This window comes from Ipomoea triloba, chromosome 5, assembly GCF_003576645.1.
Source record: "Ipomoea triloba cultivar NCNSP0323 chromosome 5, ASM357664v1".
Classification (NCBI taxonomy): domain Eukaryota; kingdom Viridiplantae; phylum Streptophyta; class Magnoliopsida; order Solanales; family Convolvulaceae; genus Ipomoea; species Ipomoea triloba.
The window spans coordinates 23503657-23524741 of NC_044920.1; the positions used below are offsets into that span (position 1 = coordinate 23503657).

The window sequence follows — 21085 nt, forward strand, 5'->3', positions numbered from 1 at the left end:
ATTTAATGCTAATGTTGGGCGCATTCTGGGCGCATAGTGACAGCCACGCGTGCGTTGCTTGGGTCGGCAAAAAAAAAATGGTGGAGCCCACTTATTGCTATGATCCTTTGATTTGCCGGATTCACTTCTTCATTCTCTTTCTTCACTTCTCTCTTGCCAACATGGCAATAATTTCCTCAAGAACTGTGTATTATTCATTAGTGTGGATGGCTTAATGGGTGGTTTATGTCAGAGAAGCATTTTAGGTGACAAGAGAAAAGGGAAGAGAGAGATGGAGTGGGGAGCATATGCAAATTTTGGGGTTTTTTTTTTTTTTTTTTTGAATCATTCTGAAGTTTATTTACTGACATTAACTCCTCATTCTCCGCAGATGGAGATGCTCTTATTGGGTTGATGCAGACTAATTTTATGGATCGGTTCTCTATATATATTATTTTTGAGTTCAGGATCATTGGAATAAATGTTTAGGCCTATACCATCATAGTGTTGCACCATGGCAACAATCAAAGTACAGTGGAATTTTGCTCATTCAAGAAACCACACTTCATTATTATTATTATATGCATGAACTTAATTAAAATACATAGAATGAAGAAAATTAAAACAAATAAAAATAACAACGCAAATTAAAGGCGATCGAGCTTCAATTTAGTGAGGAAGACGAAGGTAGAGCGGAACGGGGTTGTGAGGTTCCGGCGGTGAATCCCAGACGGAGAAAGCACTGGTTGAGGTCATCCACTTCTCACTCATCTCTGGATAATGCCGATCTAACACATCTTTCAGGCTCTCCGTCGTGTTAACCCATTTCAGCCCTTTCTTCGTGTATGTTTCTTCGTTGTAATTGCTGGTGAAGAACCTGTCAGCCTCCAGCCTCCTGCACCATTAACAATATTCAATAGATTAAATATCAGCCCTAACCAGCAAAGAATTGAAGTAATTAAAACAGTTTAAGTTGAGCTAATCAGTTCAAATAAAAAAAGTAAATAGGTCATTCCTACAAGGAGTTAAGTTAATAATTGACTAAGTTGATTGATGTTGCCAATAAAGAATGGAGTTAAAATAGTCTAGTTTGAGCTGATCTGCTTAAACCAATTGATCAGTCTCATTGGGGTCAACTGTAGTGTAATTTTTGGTTCACCTTGATGCCATGAGAACAAATATAATGAAGGCAGTTTCGCTGATGGCAAAGCCCTTGATCTTTTTCTCAGCCATGAGCCCAACCAGAAGGTCCAATTCCTCCACGTCGTCGCCGTAGACTTCCCGGAGAGTTTTGATGGCTTCCTCATCGTCGGTCAGGTCTTCCCACTTGGAGATGGGGATCAGAAGGATGGCCCTACGGAAGTCGTTGTATCTTGCTACACTCCTCTCTCTGTCCCTATACACTGCATCAAATCAACTTAAAACATTAACGTTTATGTCAAACCTTAAATATCATTTTACAAAAAAAATATTTATTGATACCTTCAAGAGCAATTAAATCAACGGGATCTGGTCTATCGGTCCCGTCAGGATTTTGGGGCACAAGGTTCCTCATCCACGAGGGATAATTCCATAGTTCAAGTGCACCGCAGGCTTGGTGCCCCATTGACACCATTTGCCTTGCAAACCCTATTTCCGACAATTTCTGTTCTCCTTTCTGGTCAATCAAATCTACCATGTCAACCCTACAATAATGCAACATTAACCCATAATTACTTAATCTTGGATATGATATTGTTGTCCTGACATTCTTTGTCTGGGACAGACACATAGGTAAATCGCGATATGTGCCATATTAGACGTACTCTCTAGATAGTGGGGGTGATTTGTTGGGTCCAGGGGCTGCGTTAATATTCCTAAGTTGGAGCTTTTCTGGGAGGAGTTGATGCATCCTGTAAACGCTGGTGAATTCTTCTGTTAAGGAATATGGGACGCCATGGTTTTCAGGCTTCTTCATACCCACTAAACCACTCAAGAGATACCATCCCAAATGCCCAAATGTATCCTTGAACTTCTTCCCCAGCAAACCGTACCAATTGGTTCGCATTGCTGCAAGTAACGTATCGGTTTTCAGCAGCTCCACCGTCCAGTCAATGGTGTGGACCTTCGCAATCACTGCTGACGTCACTAGCCTTGCATGCCTGTAAAGTTCCTCGTCCTTTAATTCTGGATATTCCTTCTGATTCACACAAAGAGGTAGCCAATTCAAACTTTTAGTTTAATGGGTAACAATAACGTAAACAATTCCTTCCGATTCACACAAAGAGTTAGCCAATTCAAACTGGTAGTTTAATAGGTAACAATAACGTCACACCCTCCCATCCCCCCTCAATTCAATGAAAATATAATTAAGTTGATAGTCGAATTGCACATTTATGTTTATATATTATATGGGTAATCACCTTTAGGGCATCGCACACTGCATTATGCTCCATGACAAACAGAGCTTGCAACGACAAGAGACCAGCCCAGGTATTACGAACATCTCCGGATATAATGTTCCCATCTTTGTCCCGGAGGAGAAGACCATCTTTTCCTATCTTCAGCTTCCCGTCTTTGAATGTTCTCACCTTTTGCAATGCTCCGGCGTTGCTTCCATATATAGCACTCCCATCCCTTCACCCAAAAAATAAAACAATAAGGGAATAAAAAAATTGAGCATTTACTACTATATATGATCAAAGAAGGATATGATTATTATTATCTTATACGTACCACCAAGGTGTTCTGCGGTTTCTGTAGCCGGACTTGATGTCATAGAAGCCGGTAGGCTCTTCCTTTGATTTGTAGAACTTGAAGGATTTCAAAGGGCACTGATTTGCTACTTCTTTGGGTGCAACAAGCTCGATCTGTTGGGTATCTTCTAAGTGGTCGATCCAATCGTGTATCATGAACTGTATCCATGAAGCCGCAATCATGTTGAATTGTTTCCCAGTGTCTATCAAATTTCTACGTGCCAATAGCTTCGTCGCAACCACCATCGGCTCTGGCTTCTTCAACTGCACATATTATACATATTTTTTTAAAATCATGCTTTTTAGTTTTCAGTTACCTAGTCCATATACATTATTGTATTTGGTAACATGTTGTTGTTGTTGCTATACCTTGTTTGACTGATCAACTGGAAGGATGTTCCGGCCGAAGAAAGAAAATTCTTCTCCGACACCTTCGTTGAAGGGATCATTGTACTCTCCGTCAGCCGTCCGGTAAGGGTAATCCGCCGGATTATATCGGACGCCGGTCGGCGTTCCGCCGACGTTGAACAAGTTGTATTCCTGGTGAAGGTGCCGGCGAATGGCCAGATACGCCAAACCTAAGAACACAGGCAACTTGTGCCACAATCCCAGCTTATCCACAAAATGAATACCCTACAAAAACAGTGCAAATTAAACCAAATATTATACGTGTCCATTAAAACTTTGAACAAAACACCATGCCAAACAGTAATTATTATCACCACACATGTAGTATAGTTGTTAATTATAAAATATCAATCCTCAACTTTATGGTCAATAAATATTAACTTAAAAGAACTTACTATGAAGAAAAGATTATCGAGTAGGGTGATTCGATTGACGACTTCATGGAAGTGTTTGTGGATGAATTTGTGAAAAGAAACAAGTAAAATAAATCTATCTCAATTGACATATTATGTATTTACCGTTAACAAAGTGTGTCTGTAAATAAATCGGCACATACATAATACACGTAACATGTTAATTGCAGTCACATAATATGTCGTTAACATATTATATATCTACAGTTAATTTTTATACCATGGTTAATAATGCAAAATGAATCCTAGACAATTGGCAATAGTTATATCATGGACTCGAGTCCACCTCAATCACAATTTTCATACTGAATGTTCACAATTCAAATTGTGAACATATTTAGTTTTGAACATTCCGTATATAAATTGTGTATTTTAGATTCGTTCTATCTTAGCTTGTAAGGTGGACTCGAGTTCATAGAATAATTTGCTTGACAATTGGACATATTTTTATTCAAAGTTGAGTTGTGTTTGAAAGAGAGATGTGCAAGCTAAGGGAATTTAAGTCTTTGAACTACCTTGTATTAAATGTATTAACCAAACAAAAACTATGTGCATTACTTCTTTGAACAAAATACCATGATATATAATAATTATTGTCCACCAAAAGCCTTGTGGTAGAACGACATAACTGTGACTTCTTAAATGAAAAATTTCAAGTTTGAACCCCAATGTGGGACCATTGACTCTTTGTGCTATTGCAACGTAACAGAGTCAATAGTACTAAAAAATAATAATTATATTACTGTCACCCCACACATGTATTATTATAGTTGTTAATTTTAAAATATCAACAATTTATTTTATGAGCAAAAAATAATACTTAAAGAAACTTACAAGGAAGAGAAGCTTATCAAGAAGGGTCATTCGGTCGACGACTTCATGGAAGTCTTTGTGGATGAAATTGTAAAAAGGAGCGAGCAAGACAGACTTAAGAGATGCCATAAGAATGGACATTTTTATGGAACAGGAAAAGAAAGATTCAATGTGTTGAACTTGTGATTCTAAAGGAATCCTCACCTCGTATATATAGAAGACGTAGAGAGAGCACCCAAAAAAGGAACGTGGAATAGTACGTATCCTACAACTATGAGGCGGCTTTGACAATTCTATTTCATAGAATAATAATTGGTCTGCAACGTTACACGACACGACAAAAAAAAAAAAAAATACAATATCCAAACTTAAAAATTCATCATCGCTCCTATTACCTGATAGACTGATAAAGATGGTAAATCGGCTATAAAGTTTCGATGACAGCTTTGATATTAATTGACAAATTAAGCAATTATCAGTTACCACTACGTCAAAAGTTATAATTTGTAACAAAAATAGAACTTTATTATTATTATTATTATTATTATTATTATTATTATTTTATACTTGTGTAACTGTCAATAATATCACATTTTGATGACAAATGTTAGACTCGATTCTCCAAACCTTCACCCAACATGTAAACTGCCTAAAACAAAATTAAATACATACATTTCTTTATAGTGTTGACTATTATATATGGATGAGAATTACATCAAGTAGTACAAATTGTTTTTAAAAATAATAAAAATGAATGAATAGGAGAGAGTGGCGTACGACTTATTGCGTACACGAGTTCGATCTTGATGATACTCAGCTCGGAGATCAACATAGGCATACAGACTTTTATGGAAGTTATAAATATTATAAGGAGTACGTAATTTATTTTTGTTCGATCTTGCGTGTACGAAGTTGAATAATAGTACTTTTTTCCCTCTAAGTTTATCTTATAAGCATCGCGACGAAATTACAACTACTATGCGATTGTGTAAGCCTTATGACTCCAAAAGATAAAGAGCGACAAGTAGATAAACTAGTATAATTTGTTTTTAAGTGACTCAAACCAATAAGGTCATATTTTATGTGTACGAAGTTGTGTTGGTATGATATTATTAGTATGTTTGCCTTCTGTACCTAAACATATGTACTTTTTTTTTTTTTTTTGAAAACAAACATATGTACATATATATATATATATATATATATATATATATATATATATATATATATATATATATATATATATATATATATATATATATATATATATATATATATATATATATATATATATATATATATATATATANATATATATATATATATATATATATATATAATTAGTACACCACTGATCTGATATCATATAATACAGGTATGTAAATACTTGTATATGTGTTGTAAGTTCGAATGCGTATTCTATGCGTACGTATGTAATTATAATATTGGTTATATATTATAATAATATGTATTCGTATATTGTGTGTTGAAATCAAATTATTGCGGTATGATATGTTTGTGAAGATTCGGATACATTAATTTAGAATATAAAATTTAAATTACTGTACAAGGAATGCTTGTTTAAAATAATGTAGTCGGTGCGTATACCATATTGATATGATATTACTATATTAGTATGTTTGCCTTCTGTGCCTAAACATATGTGTGTGTGTGTATATATATATATATATATATATATATATATATATATATATATATATATATATATATATATATATANATATATATATATAGTACATCGCACTGTTATCATGTAATATTTAGGTACGTAAATACTTGTATATGTGTTGTACGTGCGGATGTGTATTCTATGCATACGTATGTAATTACTCCGTATAATATTAGTTTTATATTATAATGATATAATATGTATTCATATATTGTGTCTTGAAAGTAAATCATTGTGGTATGGTATGTTTGTGTAGATTCAGGTACATTAGTTTAGAATATAAAATTTAGAGTATTATTGTATAAGGAATGCTTGTTTGTATAAAATAATATTTAAATACAGAGGCACTAATGATATATATTTATTAAGTAAAGAAATTCACATGTGATATGCTGTGAATTTATGTTCTTGAGGAATATTGGTTACATGATTAAAATCATCTCCTATACTTTAGAGAATATGAATATGTAGTTTAAGTGTAGCGTTATAATTTTTAAATATATATAAATTAATTAAATCATACACACAAACTGTCAACATACGCACACTTTCGCCGTGCCAAATTATCATCATACGCACAAGTAGGTTGGCAGGTTGCAAGTAAAATTCAAATAGAACTATTCCTAGATAGTACTGACGAAATAAATTAAAAAGGGAAGGGATTTTTCCATTTTCTGAAAAAAATAAAAATAAAAATTTCCCACTATCCTATATTGGGACCACATGCAATTAAATGAATGAGTTAGATTATGTGGACTTCAATCCTCAATTTTACGGTCGATAAATATTACTTAAAGCCAAAGACCTTGTGGTCTAGTGATACTTGGTGTCCCGATTTACACTCCCACATAGATGATGGGAGTTCGTTTGAGCCTTAGTGGAGGCAACTGTATACTTTTTGTGCTTCAGTAGGTTGGATCTCAATTAACATATTAGGTGTTTAACGTTAATATGTCGGTAACATATTATGTATCTACAACTAACCTTTATATCAAGGTTGATAATGCAAAATGAATCCTAGACAATTGGCAATAGTTATACTATGGACCCGAGCGTCGAGAAAACTGTGTGCATTACAACTTTGAACGAAACACCATGATATATAATAATTATTGTCACCACACATGTATTATAGTTGTTAATTTAAAAATATCAACAATTTATTTTACGGACAAAAAATATTACTTAAAAAAACTTACAAAAAAGAGAAGCTTATCAAGAAGGGTCATTCGGTCGACGACTTCATGAAAGTCTTTGTGGATGAAATTGTGAAAAGGAGCGAGCAAGACAGATTTAAATGCCATAACAATGGACATTCTTATGGAACAGGAAAAGAAAGATATAATGTGTTGAACTTGTGAATCTAAATGAATCCTCCCCTCGGATATATAGAAGACGTAGAGAGGGCACCCAAAAAAAGAACGTGGAATAGTACGTATTCAACAACTATTATAACGACATTGACAGTACACGACAAAATAAAAAAAAAATTTACAATACCCAAATATTATAACGAGTTCGTAATTTATTTTGTTCGATCTTGCTTGTACGAAGTTGAATAATACTCCGTCCTATTTTGATTGTCTTTATTTTGATTGTCTAGTTCGTTTAATGAATCGTGACTGAAATTATTTTTAATTCAATTTTTCATAATATTAAGCTTAGTATTAATATATAAAATTTATATATTTAGAAACTACATTAAAAATATTATTAAACACAAAAAATTAAATTTAAAAATAATAAAATATTACTAAAAAAAAAATAAACAAAAAAGAAAGAGTTAGTTTGACCAATAAATAGTAAATAGGACATGAGAGTATTACTTTTTCCCCTCTAAGTTTATCTTATAAGCACTCGAAACCACAACTATTATGTGAGGGTGTAAGCCTTATTACTCTAACAGACAAAGGATCACAAAGAGACAAACTATTTTAGTTTGTCATTAAGGGTGTGTTTGGAAACCCAGAAAATGACTTTTGGAAAATGTTTTCTGAAAAATGAGTAATTTTCCAAAAAATATTTTGCTTACCGACGTTTGGCTGCACAACGAAAAACTGTCTTTTTGTGTTTGGTTCATTTTCCGGAAAATGAGCAGAATTGTATACTTCATTTTTCAACTCAAATGGCAGTTTATTTTGATATTGAATTTTTCATTCACCCATTATCCGATTTGAGCGTATAATATATTATAAATTTCGTAGGTTAGGACCACACAAAAAAAAAAAAAAAAAAAAAACTCGCGAAATAGCCGGCCTAACGGGCCTAGCCCGCTAAGATTATACCCGCATCCCGCAAGTGAGGCCATATATATATATATATATATATATATATATATATATATATATATATATATATATATATATATATATATATATATATATAGCTCTAATGAGAACAGGTGCCTAGGAGAGAAATAAGAACGATCCACGTGTCCAGATCAACGAATCAAATGTAATTTAAAAAAACAACGCGGTGACATTTTCGTAAATAACTCAAACTTTGGTGCAAGTAAATGTGTTATAAGTGCAAGTAGTTGGTGCACATTTGTAAGTAAAAAGTGCAACTAAAATCACTTACAAGTGCAAGTAATTTACCTTATTAACATTCGTGCACCTAGGTGCAACTAATTATACCATTAGGTGCAACTAGTTATAACGTTAGGTGCCCTTAGTATTGATGCTAAATGTGCATTTTACTTGCACATGTAATACATTTTACATGCACTTGTGCACCTATTTTCACTTACAAGTGCAATTAATTTACCTTGTTAACATTCATGCACCTAAGTGCACCTAGTTATAATCTTAGGTGCAACTACATCTAGACACGTGCGCGCTGCAAAGCGTTCTCAGTTACTCATGGGCGCACCGTTCTCATTTGAATGCATTCACATATATATATATATATATATATATATATATATATATATATATATATATATATATATATATATGTGGTCCCCTATATATCAAATGTCAATATACAAATTTAAAGTGGTTAAGTAAGAAATAAATGGGTTTGGCTCTCCCTGGGTCCCCCCTCCCAGCTTGATCAAAACAAAAAGAAGAAATAAATGTGCTATTATGAACTAGGGAATATTTTATTCAAAGTTGAGTTTTCTTTGAAAGAGACCGAAATGTGCAAGGGAGATTGTTTTTGTCTCTGTTAAAAATAATAATAATAATAAACGTTTAATTTTTCTCTTGAAAACATCAGCTTTGGCACTCTTCTCATTGAAAAGTAAATAAATACTCTGAATTTTCTAAAACAGAGAAATAAATAAATATTATGCATGCCATGGTTCACTTGGCCCTCCCGTGCCAACTAATAACTTGCACAATTATGTTCATTAAGTAGTACATGTTTAATTTGCACAAGTATGTTCATAAGTACTCCATGTTTGTATTTTTATTGCTTTCTTAGGGTTACGGGGGAAATTAATTTGTAACAATTATCCGATGTTATGCATTGAATAAATTCACCTTGTGACCTTAGTAGTTCCCAATGAATGTTGAACCTAAAATCTTGTGATTACTAAAGTCAAAGTCAACATCTGATCAACTTGGCTAGGGTTACCCATTTATTATTTTTCTAATATAAAAGGATGAGATATGTTTTCATTTAATAATTTGGTTTAACAAAAAAAGTTTAAATTTTCTAAAATTTTGTTGGGATCAAGTTTTTTTTTTTAATGGATAGATTCTCTATATATATTATTTTATTGGGAAAATGGCATTTTTTCCCCCTATGTTATGTGCATATAGCACTTTTCTCCCATGTGTTATTAAAGTGGCACTTTTCCCCCCTGAAATGTTAAATTGTCATTGTTACCCTTAAAAATAATTATTTCATTTATTTTTCTTCTCCAACAAATTATTATTTATATGTATGGACGATCACGATTCGGTTCAAACCTAACCAAACACTGTAGCAATCATATCGAAATAGTATGGACGGTTCTAGTTACGATTCAGAACCGAAAAATTTAAAATTAAATAATTATTGAATCGTGAACCGGAACTTAACCACAGTCATATATAGTGGAAATAATCAAACGCTTATTTTGATAAATCGGTACGGTTCGGTTCAAATTTAGATTTTAAACCGCCAATCAAAACTTATGTATTTATTTACTACGTATTTATTTTTATAATTTTATTTCTTATTTAAAAATAGTCTAAATTTAACAATTATTTTATTTTATTTTTCGGTTTTGAATCGTAACTGTAACCGTCTACACTGTTTAAGTTCAATTGCTACAGTGTTCGATTAGGTTCGTATCGAACCGTAATCTTCCATACATATTAGTAACAATTGATTGGAGAATAAAAATAAATGAAATAGTTATTTTAAGGACAAAAATGTCAATTTAACATTACAAGGGAGAAAACTACCACTTTTAAAATAACTGAGGGGGAAAACTGACACTTTAATAACACAGGGGGAAAAAGTACTATAAACATATAACATAGGGGAAAAAGTGTCATTTTCCCTATTTTATTTAAGTGTACACGGTCATTGGAATAAATGTTTAGGCCGGCCTATACCATGAGAGTGTTGCACCATGACAACAATGAGACAACCAATGCAGATGGGAAATAAGACATAATCGTGACCATTGGATAACTTGAATGAATGGGAGAGATTTGGTTTTATATATATTGTCTACTTATTTTCGCAGCAATTTATTTATATATTATTTTCGGACTTATGTTGGACTAACCCCTATAAAACCAATAGTAAGCATTTTCATACTTTTGAAAGGATCATGCTAGTGACCTTAACAATTACTCCGTACCATTTCTTATTAATTCAAGGTGCGCTCAGTTAATTCACCACTAATTTGTAAAAATAAATAATTGTTTTCTCTCTTTTTTTTTTTTGATCTAAGAGTCACTAATAATGTGTGATAATTATAATGGTGCAAAGTATTTTTCGTTTTAATCTTAGAGTGACTAATAATGAGTATACACTCTTAAACTTTATTTGAAAATGCAATTAAAAGTAATCAGGGGCTTAATTATTGCATTTCCCCAAAATGATTCGTGATTGTTTCCCAAATTAAAATAAAAATATATATCCTAAAAATAAATTAATAAACAGTTAATTAATATTATTTAGAGAACAAATATTTTCAAATATGTACTTAATTACTTTTATTTGTATATTAGTTTTTCATGCGCATTGTGCGAATATGATGATGTCCAATGTTTTTTTTAAATAAGTCATTTAAAGTATATGCAAGATTATATATGAGATGTTCATGCATTTGTAATTGAATGTTGAATTTATTTATTTAAATTGGTAATTCAACGTATATGAATACAAGATAATATATGAGAGGTTGACTATAATTGTCATTAAAATAAATGTTTGTAATTTTGTAAAAATGATAGACTAAATACTTAGTCTAAAAATGATAGTATAAATAAATACTATTTTTTATTTGAATTTCTCTAAGGCCCTGTTTGGTAAATAATTAGTCTATCAACCAATTTGGCCTATTTGACCATTATTAGTTGTTTGACTTGTTTAAAAAATCAATATAAGTGTTTGGTTAATAAGCTTTTTGTAACTCCAAAATACTAAATTTCAAAAAGCTACTCAAAATAATCTTTTCAATTAGCCTTTTGAGAAAAGAAATTATACCAAACAGCTATCAGCTAACAGCTAATTAATTTACCAAACACTTTTCTATAATCAACTAATATTATCAATTAATTATACCTTCTAACCCAATCAACTAACAACATCAGCTAACAGACATTTACCAAACATGATCTAAGTCTTTTAAATTCACTTTCGAGTAGCATTGTCATTGTCTTCATCTTCAGTACTTGTTTTCTTTTATTTATTTATTTATAAGGGAAAATGGCATCTTTAGTCCCTGAGTTATAAGGGTAGTGTAGACTCAGTCCCTAAGTTATGGCTGTATGCGAGTTTAGTCCCTCAGTTATTCACAAAGTGGCGAGTTTAGTCCCTGGACATTAAATTTGACGAAAAAATTAAAAAATATTCAAAATTTGAGGGGTAAAATAGGAAATTCACATTTTATTATTCTTCTTATATCAAAATCACTTTTACAACATTATTTTTTCACTTTTTAGCCTAACTATTTTTAATATTTTTCATTTTTAAAAGCATTTTAATAACTTTCAAATGACTTGTTAGGAACCTGACTCTCGTATAACACACTTAAAACTTAGCACAAATAAAGAAATGCATTATCATTGTATTTAGGTGTATGAAACACACTATCCTAACAAGTTTTTATTTTTTTACTAAGCAACAAATGTAATAAAATTAAAACTTTTGAGATTTTTTTACACACTATCCTATCTCAAAAGTTNATGCAGATGGGAAATAAGACATAATCGTGACCATTGGATAACTTGAATGAATGGGAGAGATTTGGTTTTATATATATTGTCTACTTATTTTCGCAGCAATTTATTTATATATTATTTTCGGACTTATGTTGGACTAACCCCTATAAAACCAATAGTAAGCATTTTCATACTTTTGAAAGGATCATGCTAGTGACCTTAACAATTACTCCGTACCATTTCTTATTAATTCAAGGTGCGCTCAGTTAATTCACCACTAATTTGTAAAAATAAATAATTGTTTTCTCTCTTTTTTTTTTTTGATCTAAGAGTCACTAATAATGTGTGATAATTATAATGGTGCAAAGTATTTTTCGTTTTAATCTTAGAGTGACTAATAATGAGTATACACTCTTAAACTTTATTTGAAAATGCAATTAAAAGTAATCAGGGGCTTAATTATTGCATTTCCCCAAAATGATTCGTGATTGTTTCCCAAATTAAAATAAAAATATATATCCTAAAAATAAATTAATAAACAGTTAATTAATATTATTTAGAGAACAAATATTTTCAAATATGTACTTAATTACTTTTATTTGTATATTAGTTTTTCATGCGCATTGTGCGAATATGATGATGTCCAATGTTTTTTTTAAATAAGTCATTTAAAGTATATGCAAGATTATATATGAGATGTTCATGCATTTGTAATTGAATGTTGAATTTATTTATTTAAATTGGTAATTCAACGTATATGAATACAAGATAATATATGAGAGGTTGACTATAATTGTCATTAAAATAAATGTTTGTAATTTTGTAAAAATGATAGACTAAATACTTAGTCTAAAAATGATAGTATAAATAAATACTATTTTTTATTTGAATTTCTCTAAGGCCCTGTTTGGTAAATAATTAGTCTATCAACCAATTTGGCCTATTTGACCATTATTAGTTGTTTGACTTGTTTAAAAAATCAATATAAGTGTTTGGTTAATAAGCTTTTTGTAACTCCAAAATACTAAATTTCAAAAAGCTACTCAAAATAATCTTTTCAATTAGCCTTTTGAGAAAAGAAATTATACCAAACAGCTATCAGCTAACAGCTAATTAATTTACCAAACACTTTTCTATAATCAACTAATATTATCAATTAATTATACCTTCTAACCCAATCAACTAACAACATCAGCTAACAGACATTTACCAAACATGATCTAAGTCTTTTAAATTCACTTTCGAGTAGCATTGTCATTGTCTTCATCTTCAGTACTTGTTTTCTTTTATTTATTTATTTATAAGGGAAAATGGCATCTTTAGTCCCTGAGTTATAAGGGTAGTGTAGACTCAGTCCCTAAGTTATGGCTGTATGCGAGTTTAGTCCCTCAGTTATTCACAAAGTGGCGAGTTTAGTCCCTGGACATTAAATTTGACGAAAAAATTAAAAAATATTCAAAATTTGAGGGGTAAAATAGGAAATTCACATTTTATTATTCTTCTTATATCAAAATCACTTTTACAACATTATTTTTTCACTTTTTAGCCTAACTATTTTTAATATTTTTCATTTTTAAAAGCATTTTAATAACTTTCAAATGACTTGTTAGGAACCTGACTCTCGTATAACACACTTAAAACTTAGCACAAATAAAGAAATGCATTATCATTGTATTTAGGTGTATGAAACACACTATCCTAACAAGTTTTTATTTTTTTACTAAGCAACAAATGTAATAAAATTAAAACTTTTGAGATTTTTTTACACACTATCCTATCTCAAAAGTTNTTGAAAATAATTAGGCTAAGAAGTGAAAAATAATGTTGTAAAAGTGGTTTTGATATAAGAAGAATAATAAAATGTGAATTTCCTATTTTACCCTTCAAATTTTGAATATTTTTTAATTTTTTCGTCAAATTTAATGTTCAGGGACTAAACTCGCCACTTTGTGAATAACTGAGGGACTAAACTCGCATACACCCATAACTTAGGGACTGAGTCTACACTACCCCTATAACTTAGGGACTAAAGATGCCATTTTCCCTNTAATGTTCAGGGACTAAACTCGCCACTTTGTGAATAACTGAGGGACTAAACTCGCATACACCCATAACTTAGGGACTGAGTCTACACTACCCCTATAACTTAGGGACTAAAGATGCCATTTTCCCTATTTATAATTGATACACTCTCATTTGTACTTATTTTACTTGTGTTTTTATGTAGGTTTTATAGTTAATTGTGTGATAAAATGTTGTGTCCAATGCTTATTTCCTTGTTTTCATATTTTAAATGGTATAATGCTTGGTTTAGATGTTTTTGATGTGTTTAGAAGTGCATTAGAACTATTTGGGAGCAAAAGCCAATTCAAATGAGCCAAAGAGTTGTAATTCCCGCTACCATGGCGACATCTTGGTAATCGGACCATATCTCTTCCTATGAATATCCAAATGAGATGATTCTTGAGCCATTGGAAAGAAGACTTCAAGGGCTACAACTCTTATGAAGACATCAAAGTGTAGATCAAAAGGAAAACTGGTCAAAAGATCAAAGAGTTGTAATTCCTGCTAAATATGGCGACACCTNATGTTGTGTCCAATGCTTATTTCCATGTTTTCATATTTAAAATGGTATAATGCTTGGTTTAAATGTTTTTGATGTGTTTAGAAGTGCATTAGAACCATTTGTGAACAAAAGCCAATCCAAAGGAGCCAAAGAGTTGTAATTCCCGCTACCATGGCGACATCTTGGTAATCGGACCATATCTCTTCCTAGGAGTATCCAAATGAGGTGATTCTTGAACCATTGGAAAGAACACTTCAAGGGCTACAACTCTTTTGAAGACATCAAAGTGTAGATTGAAAGGGAAAATGGTCAAAAGATCAAAGAGTTGTAATTTCTGCTAAATATGGCGACACCTCGGTAATTGGACCATATCTCAGCCTAGAAATATCCAAATGAGGTGATTCTTAAACCATTGGAAAGAAGACTTCAAGGGCTACAACTCTTATGAAGAGATCAAAGTGTAATTCGAAGGGGAAAAGGGTCAAAATCAGGATGCAAGTCGGAACTACGTCACAGGAATTTTCGACGCGTCGAACTCAACTTTCGACGCGTCGAAAATCCCAAAAATGAGGCAGAATAGCCTCGTTTCGGCGCTGTAAAGATTCGACGCGTCGAATGTTGGATTCGACGCGTCGAATGTCGCAGATCTGCGATTCTAAACTTCTAAAAATTGTCATTTTTGCCCTCCATTCTCCACCCACTATAAAAGCATCATTTTCTCTTCAAACCCTAAGCTTGGCTGCGNACACCTCGGTAATTGGACCATATCTCAGTCTAGGAGTATCCAAATGAGGTGATTCTTGAACCATTGGAAAGAACACTTCAAGGGCTACAACTCTTTTGAAGACATCAAAGTGTAGATTGAAAGGGAAAATGGTCAAAAGATCAAAGAGTTGTAATTTCTGCTAAATATGGCGACACCTCGGTAATTGGACCATATCTCAGCCTAGAAATATCCAAATGAGGTGATTCTTAAACCATTGGAAAGAAGACTTCAAGGGCTACAACTCTTATGAAGAGATCAAAGTGTAATTCGAAGGGGAAAAGGGTCAAAATCAGGATGCAAGTCGGAACTACGTCACAGGAATTTTCGACGCGTCGAACTCAACTTTCGACGCGTCGAAAATCCCAAAAATGAGGCAGAATAGCCTCGTTTCGGCGCTGTAAAGATTCGACGCGTCGAATGTTGGATTCGACGCGTCGAATGTCGCAGATCTGCGATTCTAAACTTCTAAAAATTGTCATTTTTGCCCTCCATTCTCCACCCACTATAAAAGCATCATTTTCTCTTCAAACCCTAAGCTTGGCTGCGGATTTTGNTATGTGCCTAGTTCTTGAATTGCTTGAATGAAATATCTATTTGGGTTTATTACTTGTGTTGTAATTGTGGCTTAATTTCTTGATGCTTGTAGTTAAGGATCCTAATTACTTGTTTCATTGCTAAATTTGTCTATGAATTAGAGCACCCACAATTGCACTTGATTCTTGTACCTCGAGAGAGGACATGTTGATTAAGGGATTTATTGTGAATAGCTCACGAGAGTGAGTATTCCAATTGTGAATAGCCCACGAGAGTGGGTATTCCATTTATTGCTTGTTCTTGATTATATGTTGTGAATAGCTCACGAGAGTGAGTATTCCAATTACCATGTTTTGGGATTGAATTACGAGAGTAATCTTTCCCTTTTAGATTGCAATCATCCACACTTGTTGAACCCGAATGATTATTTCACTTTAGATTGGCACTAGGTGATTAAACACTTTGACACCCAAAAATCCCGCTCTTAATCTCTTGTATATAAAAGTCCGTTTGCCTTGCTTCATTTATTTTATTTTCATAATTTTAGATAAATACCTATTGTTAACGTAGGAATAGCTTCTCGAGAATTAATTAGTAACTAGTGCTTAATACCCCGCTTCCCTGTGGATCGATAACCCCGGAATACTCCGGGTATTTGCTTGTACCTAAAAACGCTACGACCAATAATGTGTCATGTGCAATTGAGTTATTCGTGTTAGTTTAGTAGACATCGTCATGCAATGAGATTAGAGCTAGTGTAGTAAGTTGTGGATTTGTCTCGTTGTGTTTGTGTATATAATTGGGATGTTAGTTGTACTATGAACTTTTGATGTTGCAAGCGTCCATTGGACATTATCACATTTGCGCAATGCGTGTAGAAAATTAGTAATAATAATAAGTGGTGTGGTAGTGGTGGTGGTAGAGGTGGTGATGGACCGATGGTAATAGTAATTCATAAATTAGCTTATAAAAAGAGATAAGAGAGAAGATAAATACCTGAAAATAAAGAATTTGGAAAATGTCTTCCACCTAAATATAAGAAGACTTTTTTTTTTTTTGATAAATTGAGTTTTTTTCTATTGACCATAATGAATATTTTTCTTTAACTTTATTTTCCTTGAATACCCAAACACAAAAAAAATCTGAAAAATAATTTCTAGAAATTATTTTTCGAGTTTCCAAATATACCCTTAAATCAAAATGTAAAAGTATTACATTTTCTTTAAACAGTATTACACTTTCCCTAATAAGTAACAAATTAAACATTTTATTACTGATTAGTACGGAATATTAAATTTTTAGTATAAGTATTACATTTCATTTTGAACCAACCCATCTCACGGATAATGATCCGTCTCACACAAATTTTTGTCTATTTTGTATATTACGCTAACAAATAAAAATATAATGATTTTCATTTTCAAATAAAATAATTAAAAAAATTAGTGATCAAGTTATCAAGTACAATAATATCACAAAATATAAAGGTTTGATATCTCTTATTCTATATATTAGTTAGTTGATGATGTTGATTGTGCAGCTGTTTCACTTCATTCTTACATCAACTAATAAACAATTCAACAAGTTAGGTAAACTTAGGCCGGGTTAAAAAAAATGAATTATATATATATAATTGACAATAATACACAAATATTTGACATTAAATTTTAAAATGTTTAGTGTCGTTATGACAATGACCAAAAGTCTAAATTACATCACCAGTAAATCTTATAATAATATCACAAATTACGTATATCGCACAAAATTCAAAGTTTGAATTTCATCACCCATGAGCTTTAATAATATCATATGTCAATTATATTACGTGCATCACAATACATAAGTGTAATTGTGAAAATAACAAANCCTATGTGCCTAGTTCTTGAATTGCTTGAATGAAATATCTATTTGGGTTTATTACTTGTGTTGTAATTGTGGCTTAATTTCTTGATGCTTGTAGTTAAGGATCCTAATTACTTGTTTCATTGCTAAATTTGTCTATGAATTAGAGCACCCACAATTGCACTTGATTCTTGTACCTCGAGAGAGGACATGTTGATTAAGGGATTTATTGTGAATAGCTCACGAGAGTGAGTATTCCAATTGTGAATAGCCCACGAGAGTGGGTATTCCATTTATTGCTTGTTCTTGATTATATGTTGTGAATAGCTCACGAGAGTGAGTATTCCAATTACCATGTTTTGGGATTGAATTACGAGAGTAATCTTTCCCTTTTAGATTGCAATCATCCACACTTGTTGAACCCGAATGATTATTTCACTTTAGATTGGCACTAGGTGATTAAACACTTTGACACCCAAAAATCCCGCTCTTAATCTCTTGTATATAAAAGTCCGTTTGCCTTGCTTCATTTATTTTATTTTCATAATTTTAGATAAATACCTATTGTTAACGTAGGAATAGCTTCTCGAGAATTAATTAGTAACTAGTGCTTAATACCCCGCTTCCCTGTGGATCGATAACCCCGGAATACTCCGGGTATTTGCTTGTACCTAAAAACGCTACGACCAATAATGTGTCATGTGCAATTGAGTTATTCGTGTTAGTTTAGTAGACATCGTCATGCAATGAGATTAGAGCTAGTGTAGTAAGTTGTGGATTTGTCTCGTTGTGTTTGTGTATATAATTGGGATGTTAGTTGTACTATGAACTTTTGATGTTGCAAGCGTCCATTGGACATTATCACATTTGCGCAATGCGTGTAGAAAATTAGTAATAATAATAAGTGGTGTGGTAGTGGTGGTGGTAGAGGTGGTGATGGACCGATGGTAATAGTAATTCATAAATTAGCTTATAAAAAGAGATAAGAGAGAAGATAAATACCTGAAAATAAAGAATTTGGAAAATGTCTTCCACCTAAATATAAGAAGACTTTTTTTTTTTTTGATAAATTGAGTTTTTTTCTATTGACCATAATGAATATTTTTCTTTAACTTTATTTTCCTTGAATACCCAAACACAAAAAAAATCTGAAAAATAATTTCTAGAAATTATTTTTCGAGTTTCCAAATATACCCTTAAATCAAAATGTAAAAGTATTACATTTTCTTTAAACAGTATTACACTTTCCCTAATAAGTAACAAATTAAACATTTTATTACTGATTAGTACGGAATATTAAATTTTTAGTATAAGTATTACATTTCATTTTGAACCAACCCATCTCACGGATAATGATCCGTCTCACACAAATTTTTGTCTATTTTGTATATTACGCTAACAAATAAAAATATAATGATTTTCATTTTCAAATAAAATAATTAAAAAAATTAGTGATCAAGTTATCAAGTACAATAATATCACAAAATATAAAGGTTTGATATCTCTTATTCTATATATTAGTTAGTTGATGATGTTGATTGTGCAGCTGTTTCACTTCATTCTTACATCAACTAATAAACAATTCAACAAGTTAGGTAAACTTAGGCCGGGTTAAAAAAAATGAATTATATATATATAATTGACAATAATACACAAATATTTGACATTAAATTTTAAAATGTTTAGTGTCGTTATGACAATGACCAAAAGTCTAAATTACATCACCAGTAAATCTTATAATAATATCACAAATTACGTATATCGCACAAAATTCAAAGTTTGAATTTCATCACCCATGAGCTTTAATAATATCATATGTCAATTATATTACGTGCATCACAATACATAAGTGTAATTGTGAAAATAACAAAATTCCATATTAGTTTTCAAATCATTAAAATATTCATATTAGTTTCCAAAGCATAATAAGTCATGATATTTTAATAATGCAGCATAAAGTATGCATAGTTGCACACATCCCATGATCCCAAAAGGGGAATGAAGAGTTGAAAAAAAATTGATTTTCTCGTAATTAAAAAAAAAAAAAGTTGAAGATTTAAACACGACAATTTGATATACATGTATATCCGATCCATTCACATATATTACTCCGATTGAATTGTTTTATATCAATTTGGTATGTTGTTTCAAAAAATATATCAATTTGGCATGCATGTATAGATATAGCCATTTTATAATATTTAAACATTATTATATAAATATATTAATTAAATTTGTAATATTATATGATTATATCTAAGCACAAAGTATATTAGAAAATAAAAAATTCAATTAGATTTGTGATGTGTTCGAGCAAAATATTAAGAGACTTGAATTCAACTTGACTCGTTACTCCAGCTACTCGAACTTGAGCTTGACAAAATGGTAATTGAATCGAAATCTAATATTCGTTGAATCGAGCTCAAGTAGCTTGGCTCGTTTAGACTCTTAATCTTGATTGTATACAGTTCAAATTTAAACACACCAATACTTAAAAAAGAATGATATTTTTCTTCATGATTTTACATCTTAGTGTCCAAGCCACTTCGAGGAAAGGAAATAAAATCATTTATATTCATTAGTTGTTTGCAAATTAATCAATCGCAACAAGCATTTAAAAAAATCTACGTAGTAACCATTTAAATATATCACATAAAAATATGAATATTACAAAATAAAATTAGGAGAGAAAATAAAACATCGATCTACTTTAATGGGACTATAAAACTGCATGTACTTCTTAACTTATTCAATCTTTTACTTCTTGTTCTCAAATATTTGATGTAAATAACATTTCTTGGGATTCATATAATAAAAATACTGTACTCATGCTTGTGACATCAAAAAGATTTTTTATTAAAAAAAAGTATAATTTTAAGATTAATGCTATACATGCACCCTTAATTTGTTTTCCTATATTTTTTCCTTTTGATTTGATATCATTTGATTAGTTAATTTTTTTTAATTAGTGGTTGATTAGCATATTAATGGTCACTCAATTATTGGGAGC

At 31.4% G+C, this 21085-nt stretch overlaps 1 protein-coding gene across 1 annotated transcript; it reads right to left on the minus strand.

The window, feature by feature from the left end:
- Window positions 1-519: 519 nt before the first annotated feature.
- On the minus strand, window positions 520-4489 carry LOC116020026 (alpha-dioxygenase 1-like). The gene is made up of 8 exons (XM_031260468.1): window positions 4370-4489; window positions 3084-3347; window positions 2695-2978; window positions 2382-2595; window positions 1785-2158; window positions 1462-1664; window positions 1139-1382; window positions 520-874 (listed from the first exon to the last, which is right to left on the minus strand). The coding sequence occupies exons 1-8, from the start codon at window positions 4487-4489 to the stop codon at window positions 649-651; spliced, it is 1929 nt and encodes a 642-aa protein (XP_031116328.1). The 3' UTR covers window positions 520-648.
- Window positions 4490-21085: the final 16596 nt, after the last annotated feature.